Genomic DNA, 25,636 nt, shown 5'->3' with positions numbered 1-25,636 from the left:
AATTAATGTTAAAGAAACTTAGAAGAGATTGATGTATACATCAGAAATTTAATTAATAACATTTTTAGTGCAGCCATTCACAATATTTATTAAAGCTTTTTGGTGTCAGGAACTATTTCCACTATTGCTTACAGTCTATCAGAGGAAGAGATTGCAATCAAGTAAACAACTAAGGGAATGAGATCACTTCAGATAATAATAAATGCTGCAAAGAAGGTACAACAGGGCGATGTGATAGAGATAAGGTGACAGAGTGAGGTGGAAGGCATCAGTGAGAGAGTGACATTTAAAGAAGACCAGAACTGGAAGTGTGTCAGCCATCTCGATAACTGGGGAGGATGGATGGAGCCGCAGAGCTTTCCAGGCAGAGAGAACATCAGACTCGAACCTAAGCCGCTAAGATTCAGACTTCCAGTATGAAAATGGCAGAGTAAAAATGGTGCTGCTTTTTTTTCTCCTGTCAAACATCGCCCCAAAGCAACACTGGAAACAGCAACAACCACAACGACCCCTTAACTGCGTCTAAACCACAGCAGACGCAGGAACACTGTCACACGCTAGCAGCAGGCAGGCGGGATGCCCCTAAGTGTGGACGTTGGCTGGCAGAAGTGACATCTAAAGAAGTGACTCACACACAGGACTTGTGTGGTGTGGGTAATTCCTACTGGCCTGGAGCACGGCTTTGGTGCTGCCACTACAGAAGTCCCCTGCGTGCGGCCAGTCCAGGGTGAACCGCTCCCACATCGCGCGGAGTGGAAGAGGCCGAGCACAGAGAGAGCCCACACCGTGTGCCTCCATTTATGCGAACTGCTTATCTGCGGGCATGGAAATTACATTAGCGGTTTCCTGGGGGCAGGGGCTGGGCATGGAGACTTACTCCACAGAGACAAACACACCTTTCTGAAGAGACGGAAATTCTCTACACCTCGATTGGGTGATGGTTCCGTGTGACATTTGGCAAAAGCCATTGACTTGTACAATTAACGTGTATGAATTTTGCTGCAGGGGAACAACTCCTTAATACCTTTGTTAAAAATAATAAAATAATTTAAATTGGATGCCCATTCTTGACCAGGAAAAAGAGGTCGCAGACATTATCCCAATGTATTTTAGGAGGCCAGTGACACTTTATTTTTTAAAAAATTATATTGTGGTAAGAACACAACATGAAATCTATCCTCATAACAAATTTTTAAGTGCATAATACGGTATTGTTAATTCTAGGCACAGCTTTTTACAGCAGGTTTCTGTAACTTATTCATTTATTTTTATTTTTTTTAAGTTTTTTTATTGGGGAATTGGGGGGATAGGAACAGTGCTGGGAAATTGGGGGAAGGGGAACAGACAAGTTGCTATTCTTTTGTTCTTCAGTCTAGTTGTGGAGGACGTTGCTTCACTGGCCCAAGTTGGCACCGTCATTGTGCTCTTCCCAGGAGAGGCAGATCAGTCGCCAGCTTCTGGAGGGCTGCTCATGGCGGCTGCTGGCTACACACGGTAGCCCATGGCAACCCACTGCCACAGGGGCTGCAGCCTACCCCGTCGCTGGCGACTCATGGCAGCCCAGCTGCAGGTTGAGCTGTTGTTCAGCATCCTAGCTGTAGTGTCACTGGTCCTCATATGTGGGATCCGAACCGGGGCCCTCTGGCATCCGAAGCCAGTTCTTAACCATCGTGCCACTCGGCTGGTCCTGTAACTTATTCATTTATAACTGAAGCTTTATACCTGCTGAATAGCAGCTCCCTGCCCCCCTCATCCCACTTTAATCCCTGACAACACCATTTCTATTTGAGATGCCCTATACGTGGAATCATGCAGTTTTTGTCCTTCTCTGACTAACATATTTCTCTTAGAACGATGTCCTCCAGGTCCATCCATATTGTCACATGCGGCAGGGTTTTCTTTTTGTCTTTTTCAAGGCTGAATAATATTCCATTGGGTGTGTATGTCATATTTTCTTTATCAGTTCATCTGTCAAATTTGAGGACATACAGAAAATCACAGTCCAATCTTATAAATATAGATGCAAACTATGAGCAAAACAATCCCAGTAATATTTAAAAACTATATTCCATCGTGGCTTACTGGGGTTATTGAAAACTGCAAGATTAGTTTAACATTAGAATGTCAATCAGTGTAAGGCACCACACTAACTGATTAAAGGAGAAAAATTACCCTCATTTGAAGAAATGCAGAAAAACATTTGATGTATGTTGATGTCCATCCATGATAAAACTCTCAGCTTAGTGATGGAAGGGTACTTCTTTAATCTGATAAAGAGTATCTAAAGAAACCTAGAGTTAACTTAACGGCCAAACATTGGAAACTTTCCCCCTTGATATTAGGAACAAAACAAAACTGTTCGCTTTCACCACATTTCAACCTTATACTGGAAGTTCTAGCCAGCAGAATAAAATAAGGAAAGAAATAAACCTTATTAAGGATTGGATAGGGAAAAATACTTTGATCACTATTTGTAGAAGAGATGATTGTATACTTGGAAAACTAAAAAAAAAAAGTATAAATACATTATAAGTTTGAGAGTTTAGGTTATTGTACACAAAATTAATATATAAAAATTAATGGATTTTAATATAGCAAAAATAAGTTATAGCTAAAAGTTATTATTAAAAAATTAATAAGGTAGATGGGCAAAGACTGACAATTATTTTTTTCCAGCTTCATTGAGGTAGTATTGACAAATAAAATTGTAATGTATTTAGAGTATACAACATGATGATTTGGTGTATATATACATTGAAAAGTGATTCTTATAATCAATTAATTAACACATACATCACCTCACATAGTTATGTTTTTTATTTTTATTTTCTGGCAAAAATTCTTAAGATCTACCTTCTAGCAAATTTCTAATGTACAATACTGTATTATTAACCATCGTCACTGTGCTGTGCATTAGATCCTCCAAACTTACCCATCTTATAACTGAAAATTTTTACCCTTGTACCAACCTCTTGCCCTTACCCCTATCTCCTTCCCCTGGCAACCAATTTTCTGCTCTCCACTTCTATGAGTTTGACTTTTTAAAATTTTTTTTTATTGTTCCAGATAAAAGTGGGATCATACAGTACTTGTCTTTCTTTGTCTGGCTTATTTCATTCAGCATAATGCCCTCCAGGTTCATCCATGTTGTCGCCAATGGCAGGTTTTCCTTGTTTTCTAAAGCTGAATAATATTTCTCTGTGTATATATACCACATTTCCTTTATCCATTCACCTGTCGACACTAAGGTTGTTCCCATATGTTGGTTATTGTGAATAATGCTGCAGTGAACATGGGAGTACAGATATCTCTTTGAGTTAGTGATTTTTTTTTGACACATAGTCAGAAGTAGAATTGCTGAAACATATGATATTTCTATTTTAATTTCTTGAGGAACTTCCATACTGTTTTCCATAATAGCTGTACCAAATCACATTGCCATCAACAGTGTACAAGAGTTCCCTTTTCTCTACATTCTTGCCAACATTTACCTCTTATCATTTTGATAATAGATATCCTAACATGTGTGAGGTGACATCTCATTGTGGTTTTGATTTGTACCCCTGATGATTAGTGATGTCGAGTATAATTTCATGTACCAATTGGACATTTGTTTGTCTTCTTTGGAAAAATGTCTATTAAGCTCTGTTGCCTGTTTTGTAATTGGGTTATTTGGGGATTTTTTTGCTACTGAGTTGTAAGAGTTCTTTATATATTTTGGGTATTAATCCCTTACTGGGTATATTTGCAAATATATCTCATTCCATATGTTGCATTTTAATTTTGTTGATGATTTCCTTTGCTCTGCAGAAAACTTTTAGTTTGATATCACCCCGCTTATTTATTTTCGCCAGTTTTTTGCCTTTGCTTTTCTGGTGTCACATCTAAAAAAATCATTGCCAAGACTAATCAATGAGCTTACCCGCTGTGTTGGCTTCTCGGAGTTTTATGGCAGGTCTTACATATATCTCGTTATTCCATTTTGAATTGGCTTTTATATATAGTGTAAGCTAGGGATCCAATTTCATTCTTTTGCATGTGGATATCCAGTTTTCCCACCACCATGTATTGATGAAACTATACTCATTGTATATTCTTGGTGCCTTTGTTGAAAGTTGATTGACCAGGTACACTTAATTTTATTCCTGGGCTCTCTCTTCTGCCCCACTGGCCTATGTGTCTGTTTTTAGGCAATGCCATACCTTTGGATTGCTATAGCTTTGTAGTATAGTTTGAAATCGGGAAGTGTGATGCCTTCAGCTCTGCTCTTCTTGCTCGAGATTGCTGTAGCTATTCGGGGCATGAAGCGGTTAGTAGGATCCACATCCTTTTGGTACGTGTGGAGCCCTGGCTGTTCTCCAGCCTGTTCCCACCCCGCAGTCCTGCAGCTGACCTCGCTATTCTGGATGGGGTGAGAAGAAGCAGGCCTCTTTGGCAGCATCCCACACAATGAGGAAGCTGGGTGCTCACTCACAGGCTGTCACTCCCCCTCCCCCCGACCCCGCCACCCCAGGAGGAATCATGGGCCCCGAAGGTCTCTCTTGTCACTGAGCTGTGCCACTTTGGGGGAGGGGTGACACAGGTAAAGTGAAACTATTCCTCTATCCTCTTCAGTGTGTTCAGTCTCAGTATTTTTGCTCCAAAGGGTGCTGGAACTTCTCTGCTGGACCTTTGGACTTCCACAAAGGTTCTCTTGTCAAAGGGTGATTGTCAAAATTAGTGTTCTATGTTGGGGGAAGGTGGTAGAAAACTTCTCTTCTGCCATGATGTTGCTGCAATGCTCTAGAAGCTGACAATTGTTAATCAAAACCTCCCTCTCTTTCAGGGCATATGGCTAGACTACCTTTCCCAGACTCTCTTAAAGTTAGGTTTGGCCATTTGACTAAGTGAAGAGAGGGGAGCAGTATTTCATTTAAAGGAATTTCATTTAAAGCACACATTTCAGTGTATTATATGAATTCTTCTACCATTTGCCATGAGGATGGTGTTTCCCAGATGGGGGCTGTTTCTTGACCCAGATCCTAGATTAAGCAGAGTGATAGCTGACCGACACCCGGTATGTAACACAAAATAGACATAAACTTTTGTTCATGTAAGGCACTGAGATTTGGGGATTTCTTGTTACCATGGAATCATTAGTATTTGACACATTTGATCACTCTCTTATTCTTGAAATATCTCTTCACTTGGATATCAGGATACCAAACACACTGGATTTCCTCTGCTTTCCTCTGACTACTTGCTTTTCAGTATCTTTTGCTGACTCCACTGGCCATAAAATATTGGGATGCCCAAGGTTTATTCCTTGGGGTCTTTGGGTCACTTCTACTCATTCATCTATGAGGGACTTCATTGTCTCCTGGTTTTTAATGTCATCTAGATGCTGATGAATCTTAAATTTATTTCTGCATCCAAAATCTTTTCTTGAACTTCAGAGTTGAGTAATCAAATTGTCTACACATCCTGGGACGGCCGAGTTGGCGCGTCTGTTAAGAGTTGGCTTGGGGGCCGGCTGAGTGGCTCAGTTGGTTAAGAGCTCGCTCAAGAGTTTGAGCTCTGAGCAACAGTGGTTCGAGTCAGCCCGCGAGCTGAGCAGCCGCTGAGCTGCCAACAGGTGGCAGGATGGCTCAGCTAAAAAAAAACAAAAAAAAAAAAAAAAAAAAAAAAAAAAAAAAAACAGTTGGCTTGGGATGCCAGCTCTGAGCAGCAGGGCCCCAGTTCGGATCCCACATGTGGGCCAGTGACGCTGTGTCCTCTACAGCTAAAGATGGTGAACAACATCTCAACCTGGAGCTGGGCTGCCACGGGTCACAGGCGACAGTGTAGGCTGCAGTGGGGTTGCAGTGGGCTGTGGTAAGCTACGGTGAGTGGCTGGCAGCAGGCGTGAGCGGCCGGCGTGAGATGCTAAGAGCTGCCGTGACTGTCCACTGGCCGGTGACTGATCTGCCTCACCTGGGAAGAGCGCAATGATAATACCAACATGGGCCAGTGAAGCGACGTCCTCCACAACTAGACTGAGGAGCAAAAGGACAGCAGCTTATCTGTTCCCCTTTCCCAACTCCCCAATGCTGTTCCCCTCTCCTAATTCCCCAATAAAATCTTTAAAACAACAACAAAACAAATTGTATACATATCCACTGACATGTCAAATGGCATCTAAAATGCACCTGTTCAAAATTTAAGTTTCTGATATTACTCCACCACATTTGTTTTTTTCCAGACTTCTCTGTTATGAAACTGTCAACTCTGTTCTTCCATCCCTTAGGCCACAATCTTGCAATCGCCCTTGATTCTCTCCCTTGCATCCCACATTCCTTTAAAATATAACCAGAATCCACTTCTTCCCACATCCAGGGCCATGGCTCAGCCAAATGAATACAGTATAGCAGAAGAGGCATAAGGGGGCTGAGGGCTTTTGTGAGGAAGTGCATGTAGTGAAGTTTAATGTGGAATTTATGCACGGCAAGGAAAGAAGTGGGGATGTGAAGGGAAGAGGGACAGTAAAAGATGGTGGTTTGAGAGATGGATCGAAGGTTCTATGTTGGCAGTGTGTTTAAAGAACTGTTGGAAAAAGAATACTAGAAAGGGTTATCTAGAAAGACAGAAGATGATGGTCAAGGAATGGAAGGCTTGTGATGACAAGCTTAAGAGGGGAACCATGGGAGTGAGTGAGTTTTAAGGACAAGAAATAGTAGGAGAAGGGGCAGCCGGTTAGCTCAGTTGGTTAGAGTGCAGTGCTCATAACACCAAGGTTGCTGGTTTGATCCCTGTATGGGCTGCTGAGCTGTGCTCTCCACAACTAGGCTGAAACAACTACTTGACTGGGAGCTGATGGGTCCTGGAAAAACACACTGTTTCCCAATGAAAAAAAAAAATCAAAGGTACATTAAAAAAAAAAAAAGAAATAGTAGGAGAAGAAAGTCAAGGAACTAAGAGCAAAGTAGAAGGATCATTTATGGGTATACGGGTTTGTGACAGAAACTGTGCTACAGAAAGTAACAATAAGAGAGGAGCTAAAAACTTCGAGGGTTTATGGTGAGTGTCCTAGGGGCAATGAGAAATTGCAGCAAGGAGGACAAATTGTGCCAGGGTATTATCTGATGGCATAAAATTCAAAGGCAGGGAGTTGTAGCAAGGAGGAGGAGAGGATTGTTTGGAAGTAAACATGAGTAAGAAGAGCACCAACCCATTCCCAGGACTGAGTGGCATGAAGGGTGTCAGAGATAATGCAGAAACTACTTGGGAAGCCTACAGGTGAGGTGGGTTCTCAGAAGAGATGCAAGGCAGTGAAAAACACATGCACAGAAGGGGTCAAAGAGTGAGGGGAGTTCCCTGAAGGCTGACTTGGGTTCCAGTGGACACAATAAGGAGAGCAATGGAGTGGGGGACAGTTAACAATTATCTTGGAAAGAGAAAGACTTTTTTGAAGTATGACTCAAACACACGGGGGGCTGATGGGTTTGATGTAGGGAATGTGTCGAAGAGTGGGGGTGTTTTGCAGGTTTTGCTTGTGTGGCTGGACAAGTGATGGTGCTCCTTTACTGTGATGGGAAAGACTACGGGCACACAATGCAGAGTTCTGTGTTGGCTAGGTTACTTTGGAGAAGGCTTAAGCATACAGTTGGAGCTGTCAAATGGGTGGTTAGATAGATCTAGGACTTCAACATACGAACTTTTTTTCGGGGGACACAACAAAAGGTAAATGACTGATCCATAAGGGGCTCTGGGAGCAGGGTGTCTAGAACATCTTCCGAGGGGAGATAATGTTGTGAACAGGATCTGGGAGAATAAGTAGGCTTTCTCCAAGGGGAGAAATAAACACAAGTCATTCCAGGAAGAGGTAACAGCCTGAGCAAAGATAGCAAGCCGTGGAAGTTCCTAATGGATTTGGAAAAAATGGAGACGTCTTACTTGAACAGAGTAGCAGCTGGGTGTTTGGAGGTAGGGGACGTTCAGACCTAGGTGGTTATGGCAGCAGTGACAATAGTGAGCATTGTATTTGCGGAGAAGAAAACTGTAAACTCAGTGGGACAGCTTGAGTAATTTGATCGTGTCACCCCCCATAGCCCATCGTATATAAAAGAGTTCTCTGTAGAGTCATTTCCTTTGCTTATTTGGTTGTTAAATTACCGCCTGTGCCTACTGATGGGTTTGCAAAGAAAGTCACAGATGTTACTGATATTGCATACCTAGCCATGTTTGTTTTCAACAGTGACTGGTTTTGTCCTTTGCGAAAAAAATACTGGCATGCACAGCATCCCTGGGAGAAGACATTATATATGGTCAAAACATTTTTGTTTCTAGCTACTGATTAAAATTACATTTTGCTACGTACATTTGCCCTCCTTTCTAACTGATGGAAACATGTCAACTATGGGTAAATATGGTAGATTTTCTGCCATTTTCAGACAAAAACAGCTCTTGAAACTAAGGCTACATATGTTTCTGATGTGCTTTTAATGTTGTTATTTTTCTACACGTAAAAAATGACACCTGGTAATGTCACTCTTAAGTATTTTTCTAACTTGCACAAAACCTTTTTTGGTGTGTTGTTTAGAAACCTTTTTATCATTAGGGCATTCATTACACCTTTTTTTTCTGAACAACTATAATTTACAAAAATTATACAAGGTAATTTTTTATTAAAATCAGTATCTAGCAATGTTTTGTTTAGCTGAAATGTTACTTCAATTGTAAAAACCATTTCTGATTACAGAAAATAATAAAAAACCTTATTGAATTTAACTTGCTTTTGCAAATGCCCCAAGAAGTCTTAATCTAAACAATATTTTAAGTAGAAAAACACTAATTTTAAATAGTTTGGTATACTATTTCTGTGATTTATGTACATTTATTACCTGGTTTCTTTTATAGGAAAGCTGACTAGAAGTTATCACATTAAGCATTATAAAATAAAAGCAAGAGCTAATCACCTTTTAACAAAAATTATATGCAACAATTGCAAGTATCAAAAATCTTATTTACTGGTTGATAATTGACTGCTACAAAATAGGAAACAAAATACATTTACTGGCTTGTTTTTCAGAGTGCAGGCACCCTAAATGAGGATTTCCCATAAATAAAAGCTGCAGAGCAATTCATGTAGTGTTAGTTTAGGTCTTTTTCCCTCCCTATTATTCTTTCCTTCTTCCTCACCACCCCCACACACTGCAGTGGCACCATATTATTAAGTACCTGAGATTTATGCTTCAGATCAAGACATCATCTGAGTAATTTCAAATGATGTACAACTCCTCATGTAAAAAAGATGTTCTGTGGTCACAATTGCTTCAAAAAGTAATTATATTAAAATAACCTAATGTATCATGCTTTTGCAATTACAGGACCAGGATTTTGACACACGGCAATTTATAAGTTAGGCAAAGGTGAACAACTAAAAGATGTCAACAGCTGTGCTTCTGTTTAAGGTTAGGGTGCTGCAAAATTCCGGTAATGACTTTATTTTTTTCTGTTAATATAACCAGCCCAATATTCAGCATACTAAGCCATAACATACAAATCCAAGGAAGGAAATACCTTTACTAAGTTACAAAGCTTTGGCAAATTGGTACAGTACTCTTTAATACAATAAAATCCTATTTTTGTTGGCATAATGTGTTACTGTAGTGATATTTTTCACTCCAAAAATGTCAATTAAGTATCAAATTAAAACACTGTGGTTTTTAATGGTGGTTCAGAGCAAGTTATTTTATACAAATTAATGTCTTTTAGATCTCTAAAATTTAGCCTTTTAAAGTGCATTCCCTCTTGAAGTTTGCTGCAAAGCACAATTGTGTATATTTAAGAGGTGGATCTGCTTTGCTCTGCAGTTGGTCCAAAGCAGATAGTTTCAATGCATGAAAAGCTGTGAAATTCTACCTTAAGGAGATTTACTATGCGAACACCAATTTCCAAGTACTTCTCAAAAATCGTGAATTTTTCACATAAATAATGGGATCCTCAAAACCAGTCATTTCAAACACCAGTAATCATCTTGGATGGCCCACTTCATTTAGAAACCCTGTACCTCTTTGTTTTGATCAAAGTCACATGGCCTTTCTTCAGCTTATTAAAAAAAATTGACCTAAAATATAGTTGTATTTTTAAATTAAATAACAAATAAATTTATTGCCAGCTAGCGAGACCCGGGCTACTGGGCGTTGTATCTGAACTTTCATCCTCATTTCCCTACAAATGCTGCCGCCGACATCGGTGTCCGTATGCTCCCTCTTGCCGACACCGTCAATCCTTCAGTCTCAGCATTTAGCTTATGTGTTACCCATTCCATTGCTTCTCGGCCTTTATTAGCACTGGAAAATATCGCGCTTGCCCGCAGTCCTTCGAGGTAACTACTGAGACTGACTCCTTTCATAGTGATAATGGTTCCTTGAGTCAAAACAGTTTTCTCTGGGCCCTGAGGATGTGATTTGTATATAAATGTTTCATTTACTGAAATCATATTTGTAAGTGAAGTAGTAGTGAATTTGAGTTCCATTGTTTTCTCTACAGAATATTTTTGCACATATGTTTTGGTTCTTGCGGCACCAATAAGAGATTTCGCAATGGAAGGCAGTCCCCACACAGTGCTAAGCCTATGGCTGTGCAACTTCCCAGAAGGATCTATATGTCTGCCCAAAACTTCAGCCACCCTTGGGTTCATAGGGTTGGGGTATTTCTGCATTGCAGCTGCTGTAACAATTTCCCGTGGGTGGTCAAAGACGTGCTCCGAAGTCTAGGTCTTCAGGGCGCCTGTGCGATGTCTGGCAGTAGAAGAGGCAAAGAGACAAAGCCTTTTATTCATTAGAAACATTATCACAATATTATCAAAGACAGCAAGCTTATTAACGAGTATTAGGGATTTAGCTAATTTTTGGAATTTTTATCAATTACATTGTTTCTGCCTAAAGAAACCTAAGCATTAAAATGCTTTATTCAATGATAAGTTGTAGAAAATTTTAGGCTGAATTGCTGATGTAGTAGAATTGTGGTGATCACTTACTAAAAGCTTAAATAACCAAATCTCAAAGAATTAAACTCAAAACAGAATGGGATGAGCAACATAAAAGTTAGATATTTCAAGATTGCTTGAAAGAATTTTTAAATGCTTGAGAAGAAGGTAGACATCTCAAATTATTTGAGTAGAATCACATGAAACAAATAAATAGCATTCAGTATGGCATTCAGTTTGTTATTGTTGTTTTGAGTCGGACAGAAGCAGTGAAACCAAATCCATGGGAATTGACTTGACCACCCGTAAATGACAAAGAAGTTATAATTTATATTTCCTACAGAAATTAAAAGATTTAATGGAGACATTAAAATCCTAACCAAAGCTATTTCTATAGGAAGAGGCCACCATAATTGCTGAAATTGTAACTAGGAAATTAGCAAATACTTTATCACACAGTAGTAAAACTTTTCATAGTTTTTCAATGACACAGAAAATGAAACTAAAAATTTTAAGCTTCCTCTAATTGGTCATGTACTATAGGCATTTTATAAGCAAAATTCTTGTAACAGACTCTGAGGTGGGTATCATTCCTGCCATTTTATAGAAAAGGTGTTTGAGGGCCACAGAGTCCATATAATTTGCCAAAATTCCATCTCTAGAAAATGGCAGAGTATGGGTTTAGAGGCAGCTGCGACTGCAAGCCCAAGTTCTGACAGCCTTCCCATGGCACACAGTAAGCATCCACTCAAGGAACATTTGTGAGTGAAGGAAATTTTTTATAGAATTAAAAATATAAAATAAAAAGGAGGAAAAAATAAAATAAAATAGAGGCAGCTGAGTCCATCCTCCTACTGCAGATTTTAAAACCTTTTTCTCGCTCCATTCTTTCCCGCCTAATTACTGTATCACTTTTAACTCTTTGACATATTAGGTGGTTGATGTTTTAATGCTTTGTAAACATCTTAGAAGTATCTTGTAAGGCTTAGAATCTAGGGGTCATGATTTCTGTAAAAATCAGTGACTTTTGGGCCGGCTGAGTGGTGCATTGGTTAAGAGTTGACTTGGGATGCCAGCTCTGAGCAGCAGGGCCCTGGTTCAGATCCCACATGGGGACCAGTTATGCTGTGCCCTCTACAGCTAAGATGGTGAACAACAGCTCGACCTGGAGCTGGGCTGCTGTGAGTTGCTGGCGATGGCATAGGCTGCAGCCCCTGCGGCAGTGGGGCTGCCATAAGCTACCAGTGAGTGGCCGGCAGCCAGTGTGAGCTGCCATGAGCCACTGTGAGCGGCTGTCCAGAGGCCGGCGACCAATCTGCCCCACTTGGAAAGAGCGCAATAATAACACCAACATGGGCCAGTGAAGCGATGTCCTCCACAAGTAGACTGAAGAACAAAAGGACAGCAGCTTATCTGTTCCCCTTGCCCAATTCCCCAATGCTGTTCCCCTCCCTCAATTCCCTAATAAAATCTTTGGAAAAAAATAATCAGTGACTTTGTTCAGAAAAATCAATGGTATCCAACCAAGCTGGAAGTTTCCGGCTCAAAATATAAGGTCTTGCCTTTTGCCTCCCTTGTGTTCAAGCCTTATTTTAAGTCTCCACATTCACTTTTTACTCTTCTCAAGATTTGGGGGGGCACTGGTTCAATAGCAGACTATGCTCTATTCTTTCTGTTCTCCTATGCCACCTGAGATATTTTCTTATTACTACTGGTCCACTGGGTTCAAGGGCTATTGACAGCAGTTTGAGTCAACAAATAGTCAATAAGACCTTACTGTTTGTGGAATCAACATCCAGATTTCTTATTCTGATCTCTATCTTTCTCCATAGTCCAGTCCCATCCTGTTTCCCCCAGTTTATCTCCCTTTATTTCCATAAGTGTCCTATCTCCTAAACTAGTTGATTAATTATTTCTTGACCATGTCATGTACATTCCAGGCTGCACTTTTCTTCTATGAGAAGCCTCATGTCCATCACCCATTGCTTTTTAAGGCCCAGAGGAACTATGTGATTTGTGGCTGGACCTGTATAACTGCGAGAAAAGTTGGATGTTTTTCCTACACCTAATTATCCTTATTGAATTTCTACAAATCCTCAAGTTTACTTCTAGACAACATTTGGCTTCCAAACCGAGTAATTGGAGGAAAAGGGGGATGATTTCTTACCATGATCTGGTTTGGAGCTTAGAGGTAGCTTTTCTTTTAAGATATACAAACCTCGATACACATCCAAATAAGTGAGAAAACGCCAGTCTTTCTTGGTGTGAGTTGAGAAGAAACTTGTGAGTGCAGAGGGAGCAAATGGTTTCTGCAGGAAGTGTGGGAGATAAAACAGCTTCTGTGCCCGTTACTGCTGTGATTAATTAATGGCTTTTCTCTTGCTTTATTGTAAAATTCTGAGATAATTTGAAGCTTTCAGTGTGGAAAACAGCACACAGTTTAAAAATGCTTCTGGGAAAGTGGAAAAAGGTGTAGAGAAAACAAGACCAGTCTTAGTCACTGGAGAATCTGCCAATGTGACCTGCTTGGGGGTTCTCAGGATCATTGCTCTTATAAGAATCAAAAGCCTCCATGTGTGCAATTAGTCAGAAGCATGCTCCTTCTCAAGCTCTTCCACATGTGTGCATCCCATTTGAAATGTTTTATTACTCGATTTCATGTGAAATGATTATTCTTCACAGGTTCTCTTAGGGAATAATTGTACAAGTGTAGGGGTGAAAGGTAGACATAACTGAAAGTCAAGTATGTTAATTCGCAAATACTAATTAATTCTGCATAACTAAGCATTATCATGTGAAGATTGATGGAAACTTCATAAACCAGACAGTTTTTCATGCAGCTGTGATCAGTGAGTTTCCAGTAGCAGAGAAAAACACAATTTGCATATGCAAACTCGTATGGCATGAACAATGGCTTAATTGTTGGTATGTAAATGAGGAGTAATTAATTAGCATTCATATAGCATGCTGGCTTTCACTTAGTTAATTGTATAGATCCAAATTTCAAAATAAAAACAATGCATATTTGACTCCCATTTACCTAATTCAGCATAAACTGAGAAATTTTAAATTGAGAAGCTGTCAGATGGAATTCCCCTCTGGTAGGACCCATTTCTCTCTCAGTATTGTTTCGACTATGTGTCTTGAATATGGCAGAGAAATCCTCTTACCCTTTCTGAAATAAAATGGGGAGAACTTTTAAAACCAAGAGAAAGTAACTATGAAGACAAATCCCAAACTCCCAAGGATAACAATAGAGTATCATTCAGAGTCCAAATCTCTGAGCTAAGTGATACCCGTACTGAGGTTGAATTGCCTTTCTCAGCTGCAGGACAACGGGACCTGCCTTTCTCTCCACACCAGCTCATTTGCCAGGGAGAGCTGCCTGGCAGGGCCCTCACTCACCGATGCAGCCATTTGGCTCCGACTGCAAGCACCACACTGTTTTCCAGACAGGGCCTCGATGGTACCTCATTTAGGTGAGCCAACACCGTGGACTGGTTTCTTCACCAGTCTGCCTGGAGCGGAGGCAGGAACGTTCAAAATCACATCTCCTTGAACTCCCTTGCAACCAGGTTTTTTGGAGACGATTCAGATTCTGCTGAGCAGAAGCACACTTGCTTGGGACTCGAATCTGAAATGGGCGATGAGCCTCCTTTCTGCTCATATGGGTCCCAGCAGAGCCAGCGTGGTTTTGGAACCCACGTGTGGAAGCAGCTTTCATCCCTCGGTTGGCAGCCTCCTCATTTCGGATGGTAGCAGAAATACAGCTCAGCTCTCCTGGCTTCCAGGCCCTGCAGTGCAATTTAAATAAAAGTTGTTATGAGACGCACAGCCCAGAGTTTGTTTTCTGCAGCCTCTCTAATGATTCCGGAATGTGTTTAATGGCCTGTGATAACAGTCTTTTCTTAAACCAGTAAGCATAGAGTCTGTTCTTTGCAACTGAGCTGTTACTCTATAGTAATTAGCATCAGTATTCCCAAGAAAATGAGGGAATCTGGGGCTGGTAATCTTATCTGGTTGAACTTGAAAGAAACAAGGATATCGTACCTTCAGAATATGGGTTACCTGTTTTTAGCTGTGCCAGAGGCGTAATGAAAAAAAATATATATACGATAAGTTCAGGGTTTAAATTCTATTTTTAAGAAACAGAGAAGCAAGGGACATTCCCAGAGATTCCCAGAGAGCTTCTCTTACGTTTCGTAGCCACAGGTTGCAGCAACTGCAAATCAGACATGGTCTGCCTGTATGGGTGGCTGAATTACGGCAGCGGTTGTGCATTTCTAGCCTCACACCTTCTTTTTTGGTGAAAACAGGACAGTGCTGGGAAAGGGAACATTGGAGGAGGAGGCTGGGCAGATTCAAACCCTGATGAAACCTCCTCAGCAGTAGGAGCAGGCCCTGTTCCCCTCTTGCTTCAGGGGAAGATCTCATGTGGGGTGATGACCTAACAAGGAGATGCCTGCTGTCCTCATGGGACCATGTTGTCACCACCTCCAGGTCCCCGATTTCTCTATTCGTGACAACACCAGAGTCAAGCTCCCAGTAAGACCCAGGGAGAAAGCATAAAGTCTTACCTGACTCGCATACTTAATGGATTGCAGAGTTTTGCTAATTCATATCACCAGAAACCAGGGAAGAATGGGTGGCAGTTTTAAAGGCCATCAACCAGGAAGAAAAGACTATCACTTTGGATTAGGCCGAATTTATCAAACAGGGGCACGTGCTGGAGATTTGGGTTCAGTGTGTTAACGCGAGTAACTGAGAATGGTTCTCAACGTTTGCTTGGAGGGTTGACTGAAATGTGGACTCAGGAGGGTGTAGCCCACACTCAAGGAATTTGCAATGCCAGAAATACCTTGGCTTAAGGCAGAAGAAGGAATCCAAAGACTTAGGGAGATAGGAACACTGAAGTGGGTTTATCATGTCTAACTTGCTCACTCACCTGTATTAGTTACCGAAAGCTGCTGTAACAAATGGCCACATACTTAGTAGTCAAAAACAACACAGTGTATTATGTTGTGGCTCTGGAATTCGGAAGTTTAGAAATCAAGGTGTTGTTGAGGCTGTGTTCCTTCCAGAACCTCTGGGGGAGAACCTGTTCTTTGACTTTTCCAGCTTCTGGGGGCCAGTGTATTGCTTGACTCATGCTTTTCCCTCCATGCTCAATGCCAGCAGTGTAGCATCTTCAAATCTCTGTCTCCCTCACACACACATGCTTGTGCTTTCCGCATCACTTCTCCTTATCTAACTCTGACCCTCCTCTTTTGCTCTCATCAGGACCCTCATGATTACACTGGGTCCAATCGGTAATTCAGAATAGCCTGCCCATCTCAAGGCCCGTAACTTACTCACACCAGGAAAGTTCCAAGCAAGGTAACATATTCACAGGTCTGGGGATCAGGGTGTAGACATCTTTGGGGGCAGTTGTTCTGTCTCCCACACCCCTAACTATGTCCCCTGAAAGGGCCAGAGAGTTTGCCCTCCACCAAGACATTGAGAAGTATGTAAAGGCAGGGTCTTTAAAAGGCACTGAAGGACAGGCCTTTGAGGCTGAGGCCTTTGAGAAGGGCTCCCAGCGATCCTGGAACATAAATAGGATCTGGAAACCAAACTGACCTTAGTTGTTGGGAGACTGAAAGGCCAAGTTCCATTACTCCAGCTTGTTTCCCAGCCCAACTTCCATGAGTGCTGGGAAGAAAAGTGTTGAAAGTAAACATCAACAATCAAAATGAGAAACCCAAATAAGACAGTAACGATTGAGACAGATATCTTTTTAATTCTGGGCAATGTAGTGTTGGCATCAGTGTTGGCAGGCTGGGCTCTGGGGCTTGTGTAGGGCGGTTGGAACCAGCATAGCTCCTGCTGGGGTGGGTGGGTTCCTTCTGGAAGCTCTGGGGGAGAACACTGGGGGAGGTCAATGCCATCGTGGTGACGTTGTTGGGGGTAGGGGCTTAATGCATAGCAGGGGGTGGAAAAATACCCTCTAAAGACTCAGAGAAGTAGGGACAGGGTGGACTTTTAGGAGGACTGAGAATGGGAAAAGATTGTGGCCAGAAAAATAGTACTGTCTCTAGCTAACATCGATCACTTTTTGTACTCAGCCCTTCGCATATACTACATAATTTAATCAGCATTTTCTCAGTTTGTGGCGAGGAGGTAAGTGAGGCTTAGGAGAGTTATGTAGTTTGCCTGATGATCCCCAATTGGGAAGTCGGGAAGCAGAGACTACCCCTGGGTCCTTCTGTACACAGTTCAGCAGTTTCACCACGTTACACCCAATAAATGTGTCCCGTATTTCTCTCAGACTGTGCAGCTTACGGAAATCAAGTTACGCGTTATGTACAAACTGAGGCTGGCGAAGGTGAAATCATGTGCCAGAGGACACATGGATCCTTCCTGCAGGACTGGGACAAGAATGTAGGTGTCTGACTTCCAGTCTAGTGTTCTTTTAGCAACAATATGCTGTCTGAGTATAGACTCCCTCAAGAAGCAAACAAAGCTCAGGAAATGAGATCAGCCTTGTCTACATGTGATAAAACAGACCACAGATCCCCCCGGCCCTGTGACATCCCGGATACACCTTTACCCTGAGACGAGCAGAAGTGAAGACCTGTGTGTAACATGTCCTCTGGTTCCCACCCTCCAGCCTCACATAACACACGTGATACGTCTTGAGCCAGCAGCTGTCACATTGGATATTCTCCCAGGGGATTTGATATGCCCCAGAAAATGCCACTGTGCATCACGAATGAAGCAGAGCTACAAATATCCATGTGGATAAACTTTACAATACGATATTGAGATGACACAGTAAGTTTAAGTAAATTAAAGATGACATGATACATAGAACGTGATATAGCATCAAGTTGGGAAAATGTAAAGTGATGTTGTGTAGCTTAAGAATACATGCATGTGTAATTCAAGTATAAAGCTATGCCTAGGGATGGTAACCCTCAAATGGGAGGGGGTGGTTTCCCTGGGTGCAAGTTGGGTGGGGGGATGGAAGCATAAAAGGACGGCAAGGGTATGACAACAGTGGCTGCAAATTGGATGAAGAGTTTCACTCTTTGCAGAGAGTGTCATTCAGTGCTCAGAGAGCCGTGTCCGGTGTTGGGATCAGCAGGAGTGGGGAGAGGGTGGAAAGTCTTGGCCTTGGCCCAGCTATGTCTAGATAAACTGGAAATTTGCCCTGGCAGTTTTTTTTCCTCTACTGTGCAAGGCAGGGCCAAGTGATGTCATTGGGACATGCAGATGTCTCTGTCCTCTTCTTTGACTAGTGCCAGGAAAAATGAGCTTTGTAACCAAGTGACACTCCTTCCCCAACCCTGATCTAGCAGGCTACCACTTCTGTACCTGTGGCCACAAGCCAGACTCCTGGAAACCCAAGAAACCCTGTGGTTTAGAGAAGTCATGTTCTTTGCAGTTTCCAGCTGTGAAAGGGAGTGCTGGCTTATCTCCAGGATGGTAGAAAAGCTGGTTTGCATCTCAGCTGTTACCAGGGCCCACACACACAAAGCAAATTCATTCACTCCTTCCTACTTTCTTTTGCTCATTTGTGTATTCATTCATTTAAGGAGTAGATATTTATTGGATATTTACTCAGGGACTACAGAAACAGCAAAGAAGCAGGTCCTGCCCTGCAGGTGAGTATAGACAACACAGTTGACCAACCAGGGAACAGACAGCTAGAGTACAACCTTGTGCAACCAGAGAGGTAAGAAGAGGGAGATGGGAGCCCCAAGAAGGACCACCTAACAGGTTGGAGGAGGGCTTTTTAGGGAAAGTTTCAGAAAAAGGGCCCCATGAGATAAGTCTTCAAGGAGTTAGCTAGGTGGAAAGTGGGCAGCAGCGATTTTGGACAGAGCAGCAGGTAGAAAAGGCCAAAGGGCCATGAGAGAACATGATGCATTCTGGGAACTGCTGGGCCAGATGCCCTGGCAGCGATGATGCAAGGACATGGCTTATAATCAGGACAGTGCTTGTTCTCAGTTCCCCAGAAAGCATGCCCACGACAAGAGAAGGTCCCATACCATACATGGAGTACCTATTACAGGCTGGGTATGATACTCGGAGTTTTGTACACATTCACATTTAATCTTTATGAAACTTCAGTTAACAGACGAGGAAGTGGTCTAGACACGATTTTACCCTGATTCTCCTGCCTTCTAATATCTGCCATTTACACTCTTGCCACACGGGATTAGAAGGTCCACTCTGCCTACCGCACAGTGAAGGTGATGACCAAATGATTGGAAGTAGGCAAAAACACTTGGAGAACTAGAAAATGCTTTCTATATAAAGTTTTGGGTTTTTTTAAAATGATACAAACATTTAAGAAGAAAACTAGAATCTGTAATAATGCACTGAAAAGTACCACTGTACTCCCAGCTGGGGTGAGAGCAGAGATCTGAGGCAGTAGAGGAGGGAGGGGACAGCTTACACTAAAGAACATACACTTTTTTTTGTCCCCAAAGCAGACAACATGCCTCTGCTCTCATTTATTCATGTGCAAGATCATCTTTAGAGGCTCTATTGGTTTGTGAGCCCTGTCTTGACCTTGTGAACTCATCTGTGCTTATCATGTAGCAGGAGATCATAAGGGCAGAGGTAGAAGTCCCAGGAATTGGGAAGGGGAGTGGATATTGCACTATCTAAACTCATATTAATAAAATAAGCTTTCCAAATGAAACCCAGCACTTAGAAGGATATATGTTTTTTTAGTGTGATGTGGCCCAGAAATTATACTATAAGCAAGACTGGCTTCGTAATTTGTGGGGTTTAGTGAAAAATGAAAATGAAGGATCACTTGTTTAAAATTAGTTGAATTTCACGACAGCAACAGGAGAATGTTAGAGCTGCCCTTCTGAGCATGCGGTCCTGTGCAACTGAAGGTTGTATGCTCACGAAGCCCCACAGCTACAAGTTATGAATTTCCCATGTGATCTAGTGAATGGTGCTGGTAGAGACTCAACCTTATAGTGAACATGATTTGTGTTAGGCCAGCGGAAACAAAAAGAAAAGAAAAGGGCCAGAGTGTAGGTAGATTTGGAAGATCCTTCATCCTTTCTTCTCCTTTCAGGTCCCAAACATTCCCTTCCCTCTGCTGAGTCGATTGGTTGGCAGCCTCCTGGTGAATCTATTTCAATGGCACGTAGCTTTTGTTGGAATATCTTCCCTAGTGGCTAAACTAGACTGCTACTGCAACAAAGGCCAACCCTTTTTGCCCGGCTCTCAGGGGAAACAAAACAGCTATGTATCCTGGGCTTCTCTGGCAGTCTTCATAATCTGGATTTACTTTACCTATTTTCCAGTTCTTGCAAATATCCACTTTCTAGGGGTTTTCCCCCAGATGATTATAGGTCTGTTTTTAAAATTCTTTTATAATGCAACTCCGGTGTTGGTACACTGTGCTTGCCATGAAGGTACGAAAGCTATCCTTCTCCTTAGGCTTTCCACATTCACTGACCCAACACCTCCCAACCCAGAATGAATTCTTTTGTGGGTGAATATGACTCTCCTGCCAACACAGTGAGTTGATTCAGTACTGCATCCTTTTAACCCACATTTATGAAATGTTCGGAGCTGTGCTAGGTGTTATATATGAAATGATGAACAAAGTAATTGAGCAGGTTACATTCTACAAATGGAGATGGGCATAAAACAGATAGGCACACGAATAAGCATATGATAAATATCTACCAGAAGTGCAATGAGGGAAAAGAACAGGGTGCTCTGAACCAGGGGAAGTTGCTGTTTTGGTTGCACGGCTAAGGAAGCCCATTTGCGGGCCGGCTGAGTAGCGCGTTGGTTAAGAACTGGCTTGGGATGCCAGAGGGCCCCGGTTCGGATCCCACATATGAGGGACAGTGACACTGCCCTCCACAGCTAAGACGCTGAACAACAGCTCAACCTGGAGCTGGGCTGCTGTGAGTTGCCGGGGACAGCGTAGGCTGCAGCGCCTGTGGCAGTGGGTTGCCATGGGCTACCGTGTGTAGCCAGCAGCCAGCGTGAGCGGCCAGCAGCCAGCGTGAGCGGCCGTCCAGAAGCCGGCAACTGATCTGCCTCACCTGGAAGAACGCAATGATGGTGCCAACTTGGGCCAGTGAAGCGATGTCCTCCACAACTAGACTGAAGAACAAAAGGACAGCAACTTGTCTGTTCCCCTCCCCCAATTCCCCAGCGCTGTTCCCATCCCCCAATTCCCCAATAAAAATCTTAAAAAAAAAAAGGAAGCCCACTTGGGGAAGAGTTAATTCAGGGAAGACTTAGAGATAAGCATGAACTAGTGAGGCAAAAAACTGGTGTGGGGGTAGGGAGTGGTCCCAGCAAAGTGTGAGGATCCTAAGGCAAGAATTTCGTTTGTGCGTTTAAGGATGTGAAAGTTAGAATGGCCACAGCACTGCGAGTTGGGGATTGAGGTGAGAGAGCAGATAGGGTTCAGAGTTTATAAGTCGAAATAACAGGATGTGCGGCTGCTGAGTAAACAAGAGTGGACTGACTCTGCTGCATATTCAACTGTTGTTTCTTCGCTTGTGATTTTGGAAGCCTCGCTATTTACTGTTTGTAAGCAAAATTTCATGCTGTAAATAACATTAATGAAAGTAAGTTCATAATCTTTCTTTGAATTAACTCTATTGAGCTTAATTTAGAAAAGTGAAATTCCATTTTGGCTTAAGCTAGTTACTTACCAGAAATGCATTATATTTGCTTTATAAGTGTTTAAAATTTTTTAAGGGAAACGAAGAGCTTAATTTTGAGAAAGGCAGACGAAGTTTAACTACCTGTTTTTGCTTTTTTCTAGCAAAGATTGGTTGAAAAATCACTTTTTTGTTTATTTTAAACAAGGAAAACACATTTCCACCTGCAAATACTATATGTTACATATATCATAGTTCTTTAAATTTCTGTATCCTGAAAATCATTTAAAGGGTTTTTCCAGATTAAAAAGCTTGAGAAAGTCTGCTCTGGGAAGGCAGTCAGTTGACATCTTACAAATTTATCTTTCAGGGTGTCTGAAGGCCACATTTCAGAGGCATTTACTTCAAAAAATTTAGTTCTTTTTATCCCTGATCAATACCAGGCTCTTTCTCTCATTAACATAATGAATGTTATCAATGCATTTTTATTTTGCTACATTAGAGGTTAATGAATTTACCAAACTGTTGGAAATGGGCTGTCAGTGGTATTCAAGATATGTGGGTGGCCTAAACTATTTTGGAGTTGTTCCTTGTACTCACAGGAGTGAAGTATTCCCCTAAATGGACCTGGGTCTAGACATTGGTCAAAGGTTTTCCGATTGTCTGATGACAAATGTAAGGGTAACAGAACCCTGTTTCTGCAGAGTCGTATCTGCTTCTGGTTAGTTTAATGCAGGATGTAGACAGATCTCTACAAGGTCAGAGAGCTAAATTTACAGAACCTTTTTCACCTGCGTGTTGATAAAGGACTGTACACCGAATGTCTGTATGTGCCGTGGTAGTTGATCTGTAACTTGATTTCATTAGAACCAACTGGTGGATTGTGAGGAAGTAGCCAACTCTCACCCTCTTCACACTTTTCATACTTCTGTTGGCTATCAAAAGTAACCAAGAATTTTGCGTGGTCAAGTATAAGTGGACATGACTCCAGGTTTGCAATAGCCAGGTGCGTCAATGGATGGCGTTTTGCAAGGCAAGTGGGACCTAGAAAGAAAGGGCAAGAGATCCGATGTGTTAGCAAGGAGAGTGATTGTGCTATTGATCTATAGAATATAAAACAAATAAGGAGGAATGAGAAACTGAGAGGGTGCTCACCTACCGAGAAAATATGGTGGAATCAAAGATGGGTAATGAGAAAGAATGGTTGCCTTGCTCTTTAATGCTCTTCTTCTTTGACTCTTCCACTCCCTCCCCCTGCAAAAAAGAAAAAGACTTCAGTAGTGTGACCCCAAGTGAAACCTCAAGAACCTCCATAAGCCAACTGGCCCCTTGATGGCTTTGTTGTTCAGTGTGGTAACTTGCTTCTTTAATTCTGTAGAGAAATTGTAATCTAAGGCCAACTTTTTTCCTTCATGGTTCCTTTTCTTCTATGTAGAGATCGGAAGTACTACATGAATACAAAGATATTTAGCAGCACTTTTTACAAAATAAATTTTGGAATTGAGATTTGCTGCAAACATCTATGGTAGAAAATTTTCTATGGCAATAAATTTGGGGTTGACCAGTATTTTACTTTATATTGAAAAGAGAAATTCAAACAGCTTATTGTCCACATTAGTGTGACTTTATTATTCCAATCTGTTTATTAACGTAATTTTGCTATTCCTCCTTCAGGAAAAGAAAAGTTGTAGTAACCTCATTGCACATTTCAGGAATTTCAGGAAAGACCCATTGACTCTCCTTAGGAAACATCAAACAATAGTTTATACCCCAAGACTATTTGAACCCCTTGCCTGGAAACACTTGCATTGCCATAATCATCAATCCTGAACTTATAATTATACCTTGGTCTTTGCCCATTCCTAATCAAGCCCCCTGTTGAAAGACAAGCCTTAAATCAGACTTCAAAATCTCAGAAATATCCTGAGACCTTTTTCTGAGATGCTACTAAGACTTCAGTAAGAGTAAATAAAAGTATAAATGTATTTATATTAATGTTCAGTTTTTACATTAGACTATCATTTCTTCTCTGTAAAACCATAGCTAACTTTTATTGACCATTAATAAGTATTGTGGCTGAGCAATTTATAAGCATTGAGTTCTCAAAACAGCATCATGTGATGGGTACTATTATTGTTCCCATTTTACAGAATGGGAAAACGAGGCTTCAAAGGATCAAATACTTTCCCTAAGGTTATACAACTAAGAAGGATAAGGGCCAGGATCTAAACCCTGGTGATTTATCCTTAGAGCCCACCTTTAAAACCACGATGTCTTCCCTTCCCATCCTTGTAGACCTGAATGGTTATCAACCATGTGAGGTATATTTTATAGCCTTTTCCTCATATCCCTTTTCTAAACTACACCAGGAGAAGCCCTAATATGATATATACAATAGTATCCTAACCTAGCTCAAATACTTGTTGCTGTAAAGCTGAGAATAGATCCAACTTGGTTTTAGAGACTTAATTCCCAAGAGTTACGGATCACCCATTCTCCTTGTAGAGCATGCTATGACTATGAGGAAAAGAGATACTGACATTCAGAGTAATCGAGTCTATTGATAAGGGATGAACTTGCTTTGGTTTAAAGTAATTTACAAAGGGATTTGTACACCTCATTTCAACTGTTTCACCAAAGTCTTGACTCATTGCAGTAGGTTGTATAATTAGTCATATGAATCTAGCAAACTATGGTAAAATGCTTAGTAATGATGTCTAACTGAGGCATTTCTAGGGAACCTTTGTTGTTCAATTAGAGGCTAATGGATGAGAGTGTAGGGGGCCCAAGGGTATAAAAGGCGCTTGCTTTCCTGTTAACGTATTTAGTTCAATACAGTGGCTTTCTAAGCCAACTGTTCAAATAAATTGACATCACTATGGTACATGAATTTAAAAGGGGTCATTATTCACGAACTAATTTTATTTTAACATATATTTAGGAGCGACCAATTCTTGCTGGGATAATAAAAGGTACCCAGTGAACAAAGACACTGAGTACAAAGGGTGGTATCTGTGGTCATACCTAGGCCTCCACTTACCTGCCTCCCTTCACCATGGGATAATAGGTTTGAAAATGTCCCTGTTCTTGTGTATGAAACACCAAACCATTAAATTGCAAAACATTTATGTACTTATCGAGTTCTCCTTTGAGAACAAATGAAGTTTGTCCTCTGATTGTGTTTGTACTGTTGGTTTTTCAAAAGGTCATATTAAAATTTGTAATTCTATTGGGATGCTTTTAGTTGCAAATAATAGAAAAGCAAACCCAGACTATCTTAAACCAAAAGGGACATTGATCGGCTAGGGGCAGAGCAGGCTTAACTGTTTGATCAGAGGTCAGGCTCTAGCCCCAAATATTCCTCCCCACTTTGTCTTCCTCAGTGTATCAGTTCATCTTTAGCTGCTTTCTCTCACTCTAGGGGGATGGCTGACACTTAGAGCTGGGCCACATGGCTCCGGAAAAGGGAGTGGATGACTTCTCACCGTCATCGAGCATCAGCGTTGAGCTTCTCATGAACTGGCCCACACCTGTGAACCCAGGTGGCTACGGGAATGGCGTGTGCTGACTGGCTAAGACCTGGGGCCCCAGAACCAATGGGAGAGAGGGAACTATCCTGCTCAGCTCAGACCCATCAACCCCCCATCACCCCTGCCCCTACAAGCCAAGAATGCGTTCAAACACACTCAAATTATATGGATGCTATACCTAAAGGGAGGGTAGCCTGGATGTTGTGGAGATAACTTCAGTGTCTGTTAGAGTTACACCAGTCGCCTAGTTCCCATGTTAGCAGAAGCCATATATGACGGTTGTGTTGGGACACTGAGCTGCAGGGCTGCTCTGGCAAGCTTCCTGATGCCTAAGACCCTCTTCTTTCTTTCTTTCTTTCTTTCTTTCTTTCTTTCTTTCTTTCTTTCTTTCTTTCTTTTTATTTTATTTTATTTTATTATTATTTTTATTGTTAGTTTCAGGTGTACAGAACAATGCAATAGTTACCCTTTTCACCCTCACAAAGTAACAACCCCCCTCCCCCCATCCACTGCCCTCC

The 25,636-nt window shown here is 41.6% G+C and overlaps 1 protein-coding gene across 1 annotated transcript; it reads right to left on the bottom strand.

The window, feature by feature from the left end:
- Positions 1–10,180: 10,180 nt before the first annotated feature.
- LOC109383790 (PRELI domain containing protein 3B-like) lies at positions 10,181–25,079 on the bottom strand. The gene is made up of 3 exons (XM_019644531.1): positions 25,074–25,079; positions 10,551–10,732; positions 10,181–10,472 (listed from the first exon to the last, which is right to left on the bottom strand). Exons 1-3 carry the CDS (start codon positions 25,077–25,079, stop codon positions 10,181–10,183), a joined length of 480 nt encoding a protein of 159 aa, XP_019500076.1.
- Positions 25,080–25,636: the final 557 nt, after the last annotated feature.

Source organism: Hipposideros armiger, unplaced genomic scaffold, assembly GCF_001890085.2.
Source record: "Hipposideros armiger isolate ML-2016 unplaced genomic scaffold, ASM189008v1 scaffold_88, whole genome shotgun sequence".
NCBI classification, from domain to species: domain Eukaryota; kingdom Metazoa; phylum Chordata; class Mammalia; order Chiroptera; family Hipposideridae; genus Hipposideros; species Hipposideros armiger.
Note: the sequence above shows the minus strand (reverse complement) of the source record. Positions and strands in the feature narration are given on the sequence as shown.